At 38.6% G+C, this 17,308-nt stretch overlaps 1 protein-coding gene across 2 annotated transcripts in view; it reads right to left on the bottom strand.

Annotated features, from left to right (window-relative positions):
• The window catches only part of Cacna2d1 (calcium voltage-gated channel auxiliary subunit alpha2delta 1), a 428,064-nt gene that overhangs the window by 60,860 nt on the left and 349,896 nt on the right, over positions 1-17,308 (bottom strand). For both annotated transcript variants that reach the window (XM_038315276.1, XM_038315275.1), the window contains exons 11-14: positions 16,108-16,266; positions 12,718-12,822; positions 1,934-2,012; positions 1,096-1,145 (exon numbers count right to left, since the gene is read on the bottom strand). In XM_038315276.1, coding sequence (XP_038171204.1) covers positions 1,096-1,145; positions 1,934-2,012; positions 12,718-12,822; positions 16,108-16,266 — 393 coding nt within the window. The remainder of the gene's footprint in view (positions 1-1,095; positions 1,146-1,933; positions 2,013-12,717; positions 12,823-16,107; positions 16,267-17,308) is intronic.

Below are 17,308 nucleotides of genomic sequence, written 5' to 3'. Positions count from 1 at the left end.
AGTGAAAATATTCATTATGAATCGCTTCATGTTGATCTAAACTATATAGGGCTCTGTGATTTATGTGTGAAATTGCACAAATTTGAAATGATAAAGCAGCCACATACTTGCTTCCACATAACAGATTGTTTGGATGGAATTCAAAACTGCATTTAAACATATCAAAAAAATAACTGCAGTAAGCGCCAAATCCAGACACCAGGCTTACATTCTCTGCTGCTTCATCTCAGCCCTCGGGGGGAGGGAGGCCAAGCTATTTGTGCTCAGTTTTAACAGCTATTTGGTACATTATTGCTGTTGTTTCAAATTAGGTCATAATCTTTAAATCGTAATTTATGAATATTTCAAAATGAAAAATATTTATGTTAAAATTGCCGAATTCTACGCCGGGCGGTGGTGGCGCACGCCTTTAATCCCAGCACTCGGGAGGCAGAGGCAGGCGGATCTCTGAGTTCAAGGCCAACCTGGTCTACAAGAGCTAGTTCCAGGACAGGCTCTAAAAAAGCTGCAGAAAAACCCTGTCTCGAAAAACCAAAAAAAAAAAAAAATTGCCGAATTCTACAAAATGTTGTGTAAATAGTATGCTTTTTCTCTCAAACCCCCGACGTTATAAGGCCATCTTCCTGCAGCTTTATTTAAATAAATAGGTAAATAGACCTGGAGGCATCTGTGGGAAAAATCTAAGTCCTATGTAGTGTTTAGATCACTTGCCCAGAGTAATGACTGTTTCGTGTTCTATATGGCTGAGAAAGTTATGTTTGACTTACAATTGAATAAAAATTACAAGAGATTATTAACAAATTTCATATTATCCATTTCTATGACTTTTTAATACCTAAGAATAACAAACCACAATTATATATATATAATATGTATAATATGTGTTTACCTAGGTTTTAGATATTTAAGGATATAAAATCAATAACTACCACATTAGCCAGTACTGAGTGAAAATATAAATTATGTAAATCTTTTTTCTACTTTTAATTATTCTCATCAGACTGAACTAATAAAACCAGGACAATCTTTTTTTTTTCCAGGAAAGTAATCTTAAACTTTGAAAAAAAGAATAGAAGTATTTTTAGATAACCATACCTGAGTGTTGATTCTTATTGCACCAATGGAGGGAATTTCATAATAATAACCTAAAATTCATATACAAATTATAATTTGTAAATATCACACTTATAATAAATATCAATAAATATAGCTTTATGTTTTTCATAGGAGGAAAAGGTTATTTTCCTTCTAACTCGAGTAAGTAAATAAATAATATAAAGATTTGCATTAAAAAATAAATACAGCTGTTAAATTCAGAAAAATATTGATTAGTGATTATTGTCAACAACTTTGGAGAATTTATGATTAATTTTACTGTATTTCTTAGGTAGTATAAAATAACTTTAACTTCTACAAACCAGTAAAAAAACTGGAGCTATCAAACTCCTTTTCACTAGATAAACTATTAAAGGTACAGAGAGACACATAATTATCATATGCACATGCTTTCCTTAACGTAAGTTTTGGGATGTGTTCAGGTTCTCTTTCCTACTATAATATAACAGTTTATTCTTCAAAAGACTTTTATTTCTGAGTACAAAAAAATAGTTCACTGCATGAAATTTGAATATTGAGGCAAAGTATGAGACTGTTTTCAAAAACAGTAATCCAGTCATTTGGAGAAGAAATATGCACAAATCTGCTGTACATCATTAAGTATCTTGCATGCTTTCATCTGTTCACAATATTAAGATCATATGTTTGTATATGTTCTAATGCAGTGCTAATCTCAGAGTTTGGTGTATGTTTTCTTTTTTCTAGAAAGCAAGTTCAGAATCTAATTCTTATTCCATACAGTGCATTCCATGCAAGTGAAGACCTAACAATAATTATCAAAGTATTTTATATTCTAATAAAACATGCGATCTATTACCTTTATTCTCACAAGCCATCCACTGAATAGGTCCTCTGTCATAGTTATGTTGCCCAACAGAAAACGTAAACACACGGACCTAAGGAAATTGAAAAATCGGCCGAGTAAAATTCAACTGAACAGCAAAACAAAATTCCTGAAGCAGAAACTAATAAAAGCACATTCAGGCAGGGAAGTTAATAAAGCCAGTCTAACGTAAGGCCTGTAGAGAACTTGAGCAATGGGATCAACACCATGGCATCCTCCACCAAATCTCCAAGCTCGGTGCCTGGCGTCTTGCACCAAATCTCCTAGCTCAGTGCCTGGACAGTGACTGTGGTCTCCTTTATAAGTGCTTCCTGCAGGAGCAACTCAGTTCCCCCTTGCTGACTGAATAAAGATCTCACATACCTATCCAACCATAGCAAAGCCACTTCCCTATCGCCTAGGCAACTGGCAATGCAAATAGATACAAGAGCTCATGGCATCTGTTGTGACTGGAGACAATGACCTTTAGCGCTGGCTTTTCTACTTTCAGACTGTGGCAATATTTAAGATTGTGGCTTAGTAGCACTCATTCACTGGAAAACGTGGCTGGCTTTGCTAAATATCTAAACTGCTTGCTGTTTTTCGTTTGTCTGTTTGTTCACTTGTTCTTTCATTAATTCAATCGAAGGGGCCATTGTGGGTGCCTGGGGGCACAGTGTCCCACGCATCTGTGTGAGCATGCGTGTTGCGGCCAGAGATTGGCATCAAGCATCTCCTCCAGTTCTCCACCTTAGTTTTGGGAACAGGGGTCTCCCTGAACCTGAAGCCCGCTGTTTGGCTAGACTGACTTGTACATCAAGTCCCCAAGAACTCCTTTCATTCAGGCCTCCCCAGTTCTGGGATTACACACGTGTTCCTGCCGTGCCATGCTTTTTAAGTAGGTAGTAGGGATCTGAATTCAGATCCCCATATTTGAGCTTGAGACTTTTCAAACCTGAGCCATCTCCCCAGCTCCTATAATAGTTTCTTTGTTCTGTTTGGCACCCGATTCTTGAACACAAATCTCAAAAATAAATAAATAAATGAATAAATAAAATTCACATTTCTTTCTTCTGTTGGTCTAGGCTAAAAATACTGTAACAGTCCATGCTGTCAAATGCATGCTTGGGATGGTGCTAGATCCCTGGCGAGGTTTGATCTAGGCCACTTTAAGTCACCCAGGTTTGCCTCAGATAACATAGTATATGAGGTCATGTGTGGACACATCCATTTGCTGTGTGCATTTGGAGAAAGGCTCATGCTACGTAACTCTGTCTAGCCTCATACTTGCCTTGGTCCTGCCTTGATTTCAAAGTCTTCTATTGATACCTGACTCATGTCTGAATTTTAGTCACGTACAAACTATACGAACAAGGATGAAACCTAGCAGAGGCTTATACCCTTTTGCTCCTGCCTGATCTCACTCCCTTCGCGAGAACCAGTGCTTCATTTCAGCTGGGTCAGTTGGGAGTCTGTCTTCTAGTTCCACATGTTACCACTCACAGAGCTGAGCTAACCCTAACAGAAATATTTTTATAAGGTTGACCACCCCGAGTAGTAATGTGGTTTAGCTGGGGTGCCCTGAGGAATCTGCACATGGCCATGCCGGTCATCCTGCAAGAAGGCATAACTCACAGATTCAACTAATGCGCAGCTGTATCCAGTTCCTCCTGTTACCACAACACTATTAAGGCAAAATACTTTCCATAGGATCCCGCTCAGAGTGAAGAAGTGGAGGAATTGGGCCGAGTGAATTATATTTCTAGTAACATGGAGACCATACTTAGACCCACGCTGTGTGATTATTTCGACTGATGTTATTCTTCAACCAGTGCAAATAAACATTTCACTTAGAAAAAGGAAAACAGCAGAATGACTTCGTGCCTTATTTGTTTGGCCAGGGCGACTTCACCTGACTTTCCAGGCTGCTGAGGTGGTGCCCACAGCTCAGATTGAAGGAAAGGGGCGTGTTCTGTCACAGTCCATCATTCTAAAACGGTCTAAGCTTCTCTTTCCCTCTCCATTCTTCATTTTTACCTGGTGCTTGCATATTTATTTCGAAGTTACATTAATAGTTGGGCCATTTGCCTATTATAAATGTTAAGTTTCTGCACTATTTTTGCCTTGCTGCAGACATGCATGACAGCGCTATTTTGTCCAGAATATTTCCTTCCAGCAGTTATTAATGTTGAGAATTAAAAATTCCAACTTTGCACAATTTATAAGAATATACAATTCTGACTTATCACAGTATTTATAAAATCTATCATAGCCAAAATGCTTATTTTGTACTTAGTTTTATGGAGATAGCACACAATATGTTTACCAAATGCATATCAAAAGTCATTTTATAATGTCTGAAATTGTATACTGGAGAAGAACTTCATGCTCAAAACTTAGCATTGTACACATTCCGCACATTACGATGAAAATGGATATAAAATTATTACATTTCAAGGTAAAACTATTTTTCATAAGAGACTGTTTGAATAAAATATCATTGCTGCATTTGTTTTTCTTTACTATGTTTCTACTTAATTACGTATGGAGAATTCTGATTTTGTGGACGTTAGTATCCACAGGTTGTAGCGCACCAGGGTGACAATGGTGAGCTGTGTGCTCTGGCTTCTGTTGGACTTCCTGGCTTCACGCTCCCCTTTCTATACTGTATTGCTGCCACCCAGTGGAGCTTCTAGGAACTAACTCCGAAATGCAGAGCCGGCCAAACTCCACATATTTTTGTGATTATAAGAATTACACTTTGCCCTTCCTTTTCCACCTTCCAAACTACCTCACATGCCCCCTATGCTCTCCTTCAAGTTCATGACATCTTCAATTCATTGATTGTTTATATATATATATTCCTCTGTATATCCTGTTTGATCAGCATAGTGTGACTGGGCTGAATGTTTTTAGTCTTATCACATCTTTAAATTTAAGATTTTTGAGAAATGGAATGATTACCTGAAAGTTGTACAATGTGAAATTCAGAGCAAATTGCTCTGAAATAATAATGATGATAATAATAATAATAACTGGAAATAAAAATTATGATAATAATAATAAGTGGAAATACCTGTTAGTGTGTATTTCATAAAACTATGCATACATACAGATCCATATGTATATGTACAGATACATATGTATACTTACAGATACATAAAAAAACTCAAATTTTTGAAGATGTAGTCTGAGGAGCTCAATGCTTCATCTGAATATTCAGGCAAATTCTTCACACTATACTGTATCCATATTGTGTTATCTCCACTGTTGAGGAAGGTGAATTCTTTGACTCAGGCCAGGAGACTATTTCTAATCATATGGTCGACTCATGCATCAACAGATGCACAGTGTCAATTTTCAAAGTGAATCATGCTTAGACAAATCAGTTAATTTTTTCCTCAACCAGTGTTACGGAAATCTTCCCCATCAGAATACATTTGAAACATACACAATCATAAATGACTTCACAAAGATTGGTCAAAAATCGGAGTCCAAAAATAATGTGAGAAAATAGCGTAGGATAAAGTCCAGTTTCCACAGTTCCAAGTTTGTACAAGTTGACCTCTATTGCAGTGCTGTGTGTGTGTCTGATGGCGGTTAAATCAGGAAAAGAATGGAGGGTCAAGTGCGCGTTCTCGGCTCTCCAGAGGGACGGGAGACCAGCTCTGCTGTCAGGTTTCATAGAAGTCAGTCGAGGATAACGTGGGAAGAATGGAGCCAAGGGACCCTGGTATGCACTGCGTACTTTGTAATTTAGGTTGTTTTTATCATGGCAAATTTATGTCGTTTTTATTTTGCATTGCACAGACATATTTTCTCCAGTTGAATAAAAATGTCAAGTAAACATAATATTTAATTTATTTGCCTCATTCTTGACTCAACCATACATGATAAGCAGAGTAGTATCAATGGTAGGAGCATTTATACTAAAATTAAACAAATTCAAATGGGGCTTTATTGTTTGTAAATTTGCATATTTTACCCTCAGTTGTTTAGGGATCTGTTTCTTTGGGCAGGTAGGATAGGTTAGGAAGCGGAGTGGCTTGCAATCTGAAGCAACCATGCTGAGGAACGGAACTGCAGAGAAGTTCCTTCATGGGAAGGCAGAAGAGAAACGACGCCACAAACATGTCCTCTGCCCTCCACACGTATGGCCAATGACGTGACTCACACATCCGCCCATCACACATGTATATATAAAGTAAAAAAAATACAATTTTAAAAATTGATTTCTATCTGAACAGAATATTATAATTCCAATAGCTCCAAATTAATTACAAACCTAAACTATTGGCATCAAGAAAACACCAATTTTGCATTTTAAAATATAACGATGACCCAACGGCACAGCGTTTGCCTGGCTGCATGAGACATTGGGTTCAATCATGAGTACCGTGAAAAAATAGATGAATATATAATAATGCATATACTCTTGATTTATAATTTTATCCTACAATTCTCACTTCTGCTAAACCATTTTGTGAAATCTTCTGTCTTGTTTGTTGAAATCTGAAATACTTTTCTTCAATTAAGAGCTTTCCAAACCCACAGGATTAGCTGTTTAAGGCTGTAAGAATTTTTCTTCCCAGCAGAATCCAGTTACTGGAAACTGTCACCTCAACAATTATCAGTTACCCGGAGTTCAAGTTTAATTTACAATAGGCAAGTCTCCAAAGAATAATGTAGATGAATCTATGAAGAAGGGAAGCCCGTAAAACTAAAATAAAAACTTTAGCTATTGAAACATGTGAGAAAAGACGGTATCTGAGATGGATTTTATTAATCCACTCTGGGAACTCAAACTTTTGGTATCTAGCCTATCAAAATACTGGACTGGACTGAGAACCTTTAGGAAACTTTGCTAGAGTGCTTTCCACAATCCACAAACATGTTTAAACACAGAGCCCTTGAAGAGCCCGCATTTCTACTTCTATAATATTAGGCAATAAATAAAGTCCAAATTCATGGTCACATAGATTTATTTTCTAAAACACAAGGATCTATGTGGCCTGCACAGATTCGATGATCCATGTTGACTGCAGCCCGCCTACAGAGGCAAGGAGCATCCCTGCTGATGATACTGTCAGCTTGTATGAGCAGAGGAAGGCTCTCGTGTGGGCGAATGACTATCCTGGCTGGCCAGAGGAGAGGCACTGATGGATGGCCAGCCAGGAAGATTCTATACGAGGCTGTCAAATTTAGACGACAGATAATTTCAGTTCTTGACTCTTCCACTTTTCTGATTTTCAAGGAACTGTTTAATGTCTCTTATTTTGGCTGTCCTATCTCAACAGTGTGGCAATGGATACGATGGTGAAGATGCTGTCATTACGTGAGTACTCCAATTGGAAATAAAGTACTACGCGTGAAGTCTTTGTGAACTCACTCATGAGCTGTGGAAGCCTCAGCTGTAGGGATAAAGACGGCGATGAGTACACTATTGTCTAGAAGGCTGCAGAGAGTCTAACTTCCACAATTCACTCTCCAAAGCAGGTCGCACGCCTTTCCTACATCAAGAACTCAACGGGGCTAAAAGGAGCATCTTTCTAGATGAGCACATTTGGACACTTTATTCTACATGGCTGCAAACTCCAATGCTCCGCAGCCAACGACATGTATAGGGAACATGTCTGCCTAAGTTAAACCCATTTCGGTTCCAAAGGTCTCACAGAAATGTTTGATTAATGCCTTTTGAATATGATCAAGTAAATAGCATAACAAGTGTTTCGACAGGAAAACAGCATGCAGTTGTCAGAGAGGGTTGACAGCCACTATCTTAAACAGGCTAATGTTTCTCTCATGTCCCCTGCAGACACATGCGCAGCATAGGCCCATGTGTTGGGATTAGACTGGAGCCCTGCTGCCTGATGTGATGATTCACCTAGTATTATTGGAGTACAAGGAAGACTTCTCAGTCCCTCTTTTGCTGGAGTAATCGTGGCTCTGCAGTTACTGGCTGGCTTCTCAGGCATGGCCGGATCCACCTCCTACCTCTGCCCCCAAATGTAGTCTTTAACTAAAGTTCTATCATCCTATTTATCTATAAGACTCAGAATCAGAGGCTGGGGTGAAAACTTGCTAGGCTCAGAGAGGTCGAGGCGTCTCAGAAAGAGAGCGTCTTTCCACTCCACCAGTCCAAAAGTGACTCCCGCACTCAAACTCCCTCCCTACTACTTCCTGTTCACCTCTCTATCCATCTTCCAGGCTCCCACTGACTACTCTCTGATTACTTTTTGTCCAGCAGTTGCTGACTCCACCTTTTGACCCAAAGCTGGTTCTACTTAATTAATGCAAATACAGTACTGGGGTTCACAGTGTGATTGAATTCCCCACAACTCTCCTTTCTCTGCAAACACTTACTGTACTTTACAATGTAGGACTAAGCTACAGAAACAATGGATTTCCAAAACATCTGTTGTCCTATTAAGACTATCACTAGCTGACTTCAGAAGGCAAGAGAGTGACTCAGACCTTCTTGGTCTTGGATATAATAAATTCTTCCTGAATAATAAAAAGTACTTTAGCCATGGTGATGATGCGCTGTTAAAGGAACCTCTGTATTGGACAGATGAGAGTAAAAACACACCATCAGCACAAACGACATGGCCTTCCCTGCCTCCAGAAGAGGAGACATGAAGGAGTGCAAACAGCATTTTTACTAAAAGCTCCGATTAAGGGGAAACATTGTTTGAATGGCAACCATTTAATGAGTTACAAGTCTACTGAACTGCTATCTGTGATAATACCTTACTCTGGAAGTATATTCAGTATGCATATACACGCCATACTCTTAAAAACTGAGAAACTACTATGAGTCAAACACTCTGTGATTGGCTATGAAATCCTTAGTAGACTTAGGAATTTATATCACCTTACTTTCCACAGCTTCTAGGATAAATAAATGTTCAGTCAACATGTCAGGGTATAATGCAAGTGGTCATCGGGAGTCATGGAAGCCAAACAGGAAGAAGGTGCCTTTAACACACAGCAAAGGACACTGAGGTGACCAGACCATTTGAGAGAAGCTGGCAGGGGCTCCTCTGAGGACAATATATGAAGCAGAGCTTTCGTCAAAGCAGTTGGCAGCCGTGGAAACAGCAAGACCAATACCACTCATAGCAACGTTTTAACTGTGAAAGATTCCAGGATGACAGGATATAATTAAGCTTAAAACATAGTTCAAGTACACTTTATATATCTAAATGTTATGTGTTATATTATATACTTGGTACCTAGGTGAGAATTTCATTTGGTATAAGATTTATTTATACACTAAATTAAAATGTAAAACTTACCAAAGTGATATTCCTAAAATCTGAACAAAATGTAGCCTGGTATTTTATTAGGTTAGGAGAATAAGCAGCCAATACTAATTTTATTTTAAGAAAAATAAATAAGAAACAAGTGATTTCAGACACAAAAATATACACACATACCCAAACACACACACACACACACACACACACACACACACCCTGCACATAACATCCCATTGAAATTGATAATTTCTCATAGGGCAGGCCAGTATGTCATCGTTTCAACTGTAACCTGACTCTGGCATAAACCATGCTGCGATCTATAAACAAAGGTATATGGTTTTTATTCCAAAGCTAACTCTTAGAACTGGTTGAAAGTGCAAAAATATCCAAGATAAAAGATTTTAAAAGCAATGTAACTGATAAATGACATTCAATATTTTATAAGCTAAACAGCCTTAATTACTTACGTCAGAACAATTCCTTACAGAGGCTATAATTTTGCCTGATGGAGAAGGAAGGCATGAAGAAAGTCTGGAATGAAGTGAATTATTTCCTGTGCATTTTTTATGTCAGTTAAAAAAGTTTTTTTTTTAAGCTCTAAAACTCCAATGCATATTGAGACACTTGGGACTTGGTGTAGACTTTTACAGACAGCAGAAAGCGTCTTTCTGCTTAGACGCAACGGCGAAGTAGAAAGAATTCTCCTCACATCTAAAAGTAAACTGCTGAAAAATTGCAACAATGGATATTCTGACATTAGTTGAACATTCCTTACTTTAAAAATGATTTCACGTGCATGTTTTAATATTTTTAGATACTTCAAAAACATTTGCCATATGAATTTTGATTGCCTTCTTCATAAAATTTAATTCTGAAAATTCAGTGAACCATGGGAGAATTCTTTCCCACCTGGAGAGGCAGTCTGAAGCGTGCATTGCCAATCAAACCATCGCTGCCATCCCAGAGAAAAGCAAATACTTTTGGTTTTCCTAGTCCTGGGAATTATCTCTCAACTGTGCGCCTGGCTTTCCTCTCCCGGCTCATTTGTTTGTTCTCGTCGGTGGAGCTCATTCTAGTTCTGGCACCATTTTTAAGGAGGTCCCACACACATGGGTGAGCCCAAAGGAATGTCACTTCTGCAGGTAAAGATTAGAAAGTAAATGTGTTTTAATTAGGAACAGCTGCTCCTGGAGATTAACGTGGATTTGGTTTGAAATCTCTGCCTATCTCTAATCAGGTAGACTGATTCCCAAGAGTACGACATGCCTTAAAAAGAACCCAAACATTTTGTTCTAATTCTCGAAGCCTTTAGCTTCATTCAGCTGGGCTGTGCACCCAGAGAGACATCCGTCAGCGGTCCAGACAATCCCATCACACCTACCTGGGCTGCCGTGAATGACTTCTGACTCATCACGATGGGAAAGGAATTTAAATGAAGCATTCACCGGCCATATTAATGCCACAAGAGGCTCAGTGGAAAAGTACAATTAAAGTGGTAGTTCTTGGGGTTCTTTTTTAAAGATTACAAAGCTTTAAGACCTTGTAGCCTTTATACATTTAATTTTGTATTATTGTGGTAAAAGCGCATGCACGAGACACACCCTCAGCTCCCTTTTAAGCAGACATATTTCCAGCTCATGTTTGAGTGGCCGTGTGGAAACATTACAAGTGGAGCATCTGCCGTTACTAAGCAAGTTCCCTGAGCTTCTGGCTTTTACCATCTTTCCAGCCCCTCTTTCACAAGACTCCCTTAGGAAACAGAAGGGTAAAAAGGATGCATTACATTATAATCTCCAAAACTCAAAGGAATAATTAAAACATATCTAATTCAAAAATAAAATATTTTTTACAGTTATGGTGCTACAATGCACCTTCATGGAGTCAGCTTGCAAAACTTGAACTGGGTGCCCACAGACTGAAAGTGAGATGGGAATCCACCCCTTTCTCCAGTCCCTGGCAACTTCGTGGTTGTGTGAACGTGACTACTGCAGATTTCTCATGTATGTGCAAACATATAATATTTACTTATTTGCATGTGTGTCTGTGAAGAGCTTAGTTCACTAAGCATGATGTCAAAGTTAACCAATGTTATATACTGCAGACTTCCCTTTGGTTGAGGCAAACAAGCACTTCCTAGAATGTATGTGGCATGGTTACCTTATCTATTTGCGAGAGGGTGACTTGTCAGTATAGCCTACGCTTTGAATAGAAACTGCAACCAACAAAGAAAGGGCTTCTTTAAATTTTGTTTCATGGATTTCCTCATCACACCTCCTCCCTTCCATTCTTCTTGGGTTGTTCCCATTTCTTCTAAAGTTCATGTTTTCTTATTCTTTAGTTATAATTTTCACACACACACACACACACACACACACACACACAAACATGCACACACACACATCGATGTTTATAAATACAACCAGGGAAAACAATTTAATCTTGCTCATATGTATTTACGGTTGACCTCTGGGATTGTCGGTCCTCTCAAAAACTCCTACCTGGAGGACACTGATTCTCTTTCTACAAGCTTGTAGTTCTCTCTAATAGATGCAAAAAATCCAATCCATGCATTAAATAGCTATAAAACATTCCACTGGAGATACTATGGGCCAAATCTTCCCAAAGAGTGAAACTGTCCATTCAAAGAGAAATCAAAAGCCAGTAAATCACACCTGTAGCCGCAGCTATATGGAGGCCAAAGAGAGATGTAGTCTTCATTAGGATCAATGTATAATTTGTTAAGCACAAGAAAGACATTAGATCTTTCCCTATGACTTTTAAGGTGGTCCTTTAGCATTTTAGGAAAATAGATTGAGAATTGGTGTCTATTATAAATATGGGGTGTCAGTAAGAAAGTGCATGTAAACTCTCAGTAAGATGAAACAGTTCTAGTATTAATGGTTTTAGTAATATAATAATACTCTCTGCACAGTATAACCTCATAACCACACTGCGTGTCTCCTGTAGGACCACAAACACGGAAATGGAATATTACAATCGTAAAACGCCAATCTTCGTATTGCCTGTGGCTTTGGGGATAGCATTCTTTAAACTATTCTGCCAACCAAGGAGTTCATCTTCAGCCTCCCCGTGAACTCCTCAAACAGGCTGTGTCCGACTGTTGTTGTGAATAGTTTTCACATCTCTCTAAAATAACACAGCAGAAATGTCTTGGTGTTTTTAGAATATTGAGTCTTCATCCAATTCTAATGATTAGGAGACATAAAGCTTCATCCAAGAAAGGCTGAAACTGTTTTGTTTCCCCACACTTTTCTTATTTCTTTTTTGTGTGATATGAGGATCCAATGGGACCTATAAATCTACACTATTTGGCTAATGCATTTGTGGCTTGGTGCTTGGTTACCCGAAAAACGCTTCATTTCACCATCAATGTGTTAATGTTATAACTACAACTAAGATTTTGGAGAAAAAAAAATTTGCTTCACCACCATTATGGGCTATCTGTATGAAAATCATCTACATGTTAAAATTAAAACACTAGCAGACAACACTCACTTTTTTGTCTTTATTGTATTTGGCAAATATCTCCTGGGCTCTCTCTTCTCCTCCATCTGTGAATAACATGATGATCTTGTTGCAATTAGCTCTGGAAACATTATACTGTTAAAAATACATAGATATGCAAATTATCCATAATGAAAATTAGGAAAAAGAAAACCAATATGAAAAGAAGCTTGCTCATATTACACGCTACAGACAAAACGTCCGCTCAGTAGTGTGTTCCAAAATCAGGCTGTGGATCAGGCCAGCGTTAGCTCTCAGTACTTAAGACAGCCAAACCTGCCACCAAATGTCACTGTCAGAGACACCTCCCCATACCCCTGTGTTTTAAACTATAATGCACGCCAGGTTATATTTTCTCCATATTACTTGACTTTCATTTGTATGCAACCAGCATTTATTTGTTAGGTGTTAGTTTTTCCTAAAGGAATACAAGTCCCGCAAAAGTAAGACAATGTGATATTTAGACAGCACCTGGTACACAATACTTCTCCGGGCGCTGAGAAGTGTTTGGGGTTTGCAAGAATAAAGGGTTTTTTTCCACAAACCTTTATCATTTTATACCAGAAGCAAACAAAAAACATCCATGTGACCTGATTCACGCTTTTTACATTAACCTTTTCCAGTCTGTTTCCAAATAGCCTTGCTGTTCTCCCCTCCTTGGTTGCCCTATTTCTGTCGGCTTATATGTTGGGATGACAGGCTGGTGAGGAGTCTCTCATCTGGTGCTCCCCAGGGCTCCTCCATAAATGCTGCCACCTCCTCCCTGAGCATCCGTCCCTCCCTGTCCTCTCCTGACTTGTCACACAGATTCTAATCCTGCAAGACTCGATTCCGGCAATAAATCCTCTTAACCTTTAAGGTCTTTCGAAGAACTGAGCATAGAATAATGAATTAGCTTCAGAGGGCCATTAAAATGAACACTTTAATTTAGCAAGCTGGACTTCTCGGAGGCATCACATTAGACTCTGAGCTTTTCTACTATTATGGAATGTGTTTGCCTAAATGACGAGAAAAATGGATCGCACTACCTTCTGAATGCTCAGCTTCTTTGAAAATGTCAACCTTCTAGCTTGCTGCTAACTAAAAGAAGTATAATGTGAGCCTTCCACATAATTTAAGAGAAGTATAATGGGAACCTAGCACATAATTTAAAAATTTCTAAAGGCCTCCTAAAGCAGAGCAATAAGTTAATTCTAGTCCCGGATTCCATTTAAATCAGTCACTCACTCAAAGTACTATCCTTTCGATATGAAATCATTATAAAGTCAGTGAGAAAAAATATACACCATGTTCTTCTAGCAATGTCTTTGAACGTCCCTTGTTACAGAATGGCACTCACATGGATAACTACATCCACATAAAGCCTAAAAAGCTTAAACAAAAGACTAGAGGAAAACATTTGGGTTTTCAGCAGTACCAGGAAAAAATCTAGGCTGTTTTTGGGCCTTCCTGCCAGGGAAAACTCTGACTCTTTCAAGCAGGCGGTTGGACTACTGAGCTATAGACACATTGTTGCAGCTTGCTTCCTGATAAGAAAACGCCATAGGAGCTTTTGACTGTCGTTTATGAACACACTATTGCAGCTTTCTTCCTGGCAAAGAAACTTCTCCATATTCCTTAGCAAATTAAAGACCCATGTGGTCACAAAAAGAGAGATATACAGTAAAGAGAGATTCAAAGAGTGATAAAACCTCTAAATGGTTTACAGTATGTTAAAAATATATACAGGCTAAAGATTAAAGTTCTCAAAAAAAGAAAAAGAAAGAAAGAAAGAAAGAAAGAAAGAAAGAAAGAAAGAAAGAAAGAAAGAAAATAGCCTGGGAGGCAGAGACAGACAGATCTCTGTGAGTTCAAAGATAGCCTGATTTACAGAGGAAATTCCAGGACAAAGATATATAGAGAACCTGTCTCAAAAAACCAAAAGTTAAAAGTAAAAATAAAAAAAAATAGAGGTTAAAATAAGGCCACGTAAAGATGAAAAATACACAGGGAATCTTGATACTGTATGTTATTATGCTCTCTTTAAATTGTTTAAATGCCGAGGAAGAAACAACAGCTGATAAAAGATACTTGCTTATAAATACAACAGAATTAAGCCAAAATAGGTATTTTAAAAATACCTTGACTTCACAATTGAAGTCAAAAGGTATGTTACTTTGGAAAAGAGATTTTGTTTTTGTTTCCAAAGAAAATGAGAGGCTGTGGATTTATTCAGAGTTAAGAAAAATCCAATTTGATCAAGGGCGACTACCTGAGAAATTTTCGGCAGGAATAGATGGCCCAGATGTCTGAGTTCTTCATCCAGAACAAGTTCAAGACTGCTGCCTGAGATGATCAAGACTCACAGGATACTTCAGTCAGGACTTGATCATAATTCTAAATTTTCTTTAGGTCCCCATAAGATTATCAGCGCCGTCAACCAGCTGGAAGAAGCCTAAAATACTACGCCCACATTCCCAAAAAATGGACTATGGATATTTTCCGTTTTTGTTTTTTTAAAAAAAGAGGGGGAAGTGGTGCGGGAGAATTGTCTGTATTCTGTCAATCATGTCTTAAATAAACGCTGATTGGCCGGGCAGGAGGTTAGGTGGGAAAAACTAGACAGGAAGTAGAAATGATGTAATGAAAACAATAGAATTCTGGGAAGGAGGAAGTTGATTCCTCCCACTCCTGCGCAGATGACCAAAGCAGCAGGATGTGATCTGACCCACTGAAAAAAGGTACTGAGCCACATGGCTAACAAAGATTAGAAAAATGGGTTAATCAAGATGTGAGAGTTAGCCAGTGAGAGGCTAGAGCTAATGGGCCAATCAGCTTTATAACTTTAGAGACCTATGTGTGATTTTCTTTGGGGCTAAACAGTAGTGGGGTACCAGGCAGGACAGAAACCCAAACAAGAAGGCCTGGCTTCCCTCATGTTACAGTCACTGCGGAATTGGATGCAATTCAAGTAGGCAATCTTCAGAAGTCCTTGAGAACCTCCTGTAATTGAGATCATCAGCGTTGGCCTTCAAATGAGCAAATATTTTTTTAATATCAATAATCCCTATGTAGCACTGTAGCCTACCGAAGGCCCACACTCTTGTTTTCCAAGGACAATAAAGCCCATCTTTGGTACAAACATTAACGAAGACATTCCCCTATGTTGGCGACAAGATCTGCCTTCGCATTACTTCAGCACATCAACAAGCCCATATAGACACTGACAGTAATAGCTTCTAATGAAGAGCTGGGAACCCAAGTATTGACTAACAATCTGTCACCTTCAACCATGGCTCTTACCTTTGGACATAATCTGTCTGTGAATTTAATGATGATCGGTGACTTTTATCAGAACGTCTGAAAACAGACAAAATAAAATGGCTTCTTATTGGTACTTACGTTAAGCAGCTGCTCAAATGCAAAGCTGAAGCCCTTCTTATAATCCGTTATCCCTTTGGCGGTGATGTTGTTCACGGCGTCTTTCAACACCTTCTTGTTTCTCACGTTCGCCTGAACCAGGTGCTGGAAGCAGCTGACATCCTGAGCATTGCTGTTAAACTGCAAAGAATGAAAAGAAAGTGTATACATGCACATTGAAATCAATCATGCAATTTTCATCAAATCTCAGCTTCATACACCTCAGGCTCCTTGCGCGCTTTCGTTAAAGAAAAAAGAAAAGGCAGAAGTAACAAACTGGACAAAGTGGCAGTCTTCACTGACTATAACTCAGAGAATTCACCTTCATAAGCCCTGCCAAAGTTTCACCTGTTTATAAATTTGGGATTTGATTTATGTGAGGAACTTTTCAATTCTCACATATTAAGAATCCAGAAGTGCTGTTTTTGCACAGAGAGAAAGTAGGTATTCTTAACTGTAACTCATCAGAAAGAATTTCTCAGAAAAAGGATGTAAGGAATGAGATGAGCAGATGCTATTTTGAAATAGTCTTTCCTGGGGAACGAAACACAGAAAGAATTCTAAAAAGCCGAGGACAATGGAGGCCTTTTAGGAAAATTGCTCCTTGGTGATCACACGCTAAGAATGCGGGAGAACCACCAAGGCTGGACAAACAGACCATTGTAAGTACAGGTGGGCAATGGGAGGAGAAACACCAAGCCAGTGATGCCTGCCCAGAACTGACCAATAGCGTTATCATCCGGGTAACTTCTCTAGCTCTAGAAGAAGGGCTCACAGGGGTGCACTTGGTGTTTCCAAAAGACGAAAACACAGAGAAGAGCGCAATGAGATCCAGCATGCGAAAATGAGAAGAACCGTCCCATTGTTCACTAAATCTGTAATCTGAGCAGGATTTCCATGACACTGGGGTCCAGATATGTGCAAAATGAAAAGAATGAACGATCGTGAGAAAAGAGAGGGGGCCAGACAGACAAATTGTCATAGGATATTTGCAGATAAAAACACAATTCAATAAGTTAATGAGTGCATTACAAATGATTACACATTATATAAATATAGTATGGTATTCTTCTTTTTCTAGACATAATTATAAGTTTATGTGTACAATATTCATCTGCCAAGTAAACATGTAGTAGCAATCAAGAATCACAACACATAACCATGCATGCAGACATAAAGCAAA

Source organism: Arvicola amphibius, chromosome 18 (genome assembly GCF_903992535.2).
Source record: "Arvicola amphibius chromosome 18, mArvAmp1.2, whole genome shotgun sequence".
In the NCBI taxonomy this organism is placed as follows: domain Eukaryota; kingdom Metazoa; phylum Chordata; class Mammalia; order Rodentia; family Cricetidae; genus Arvicola; species Arvicola amphibius.
This window is presented reverse-complemented; position numbering and strand designations above follow the sequence as displayed.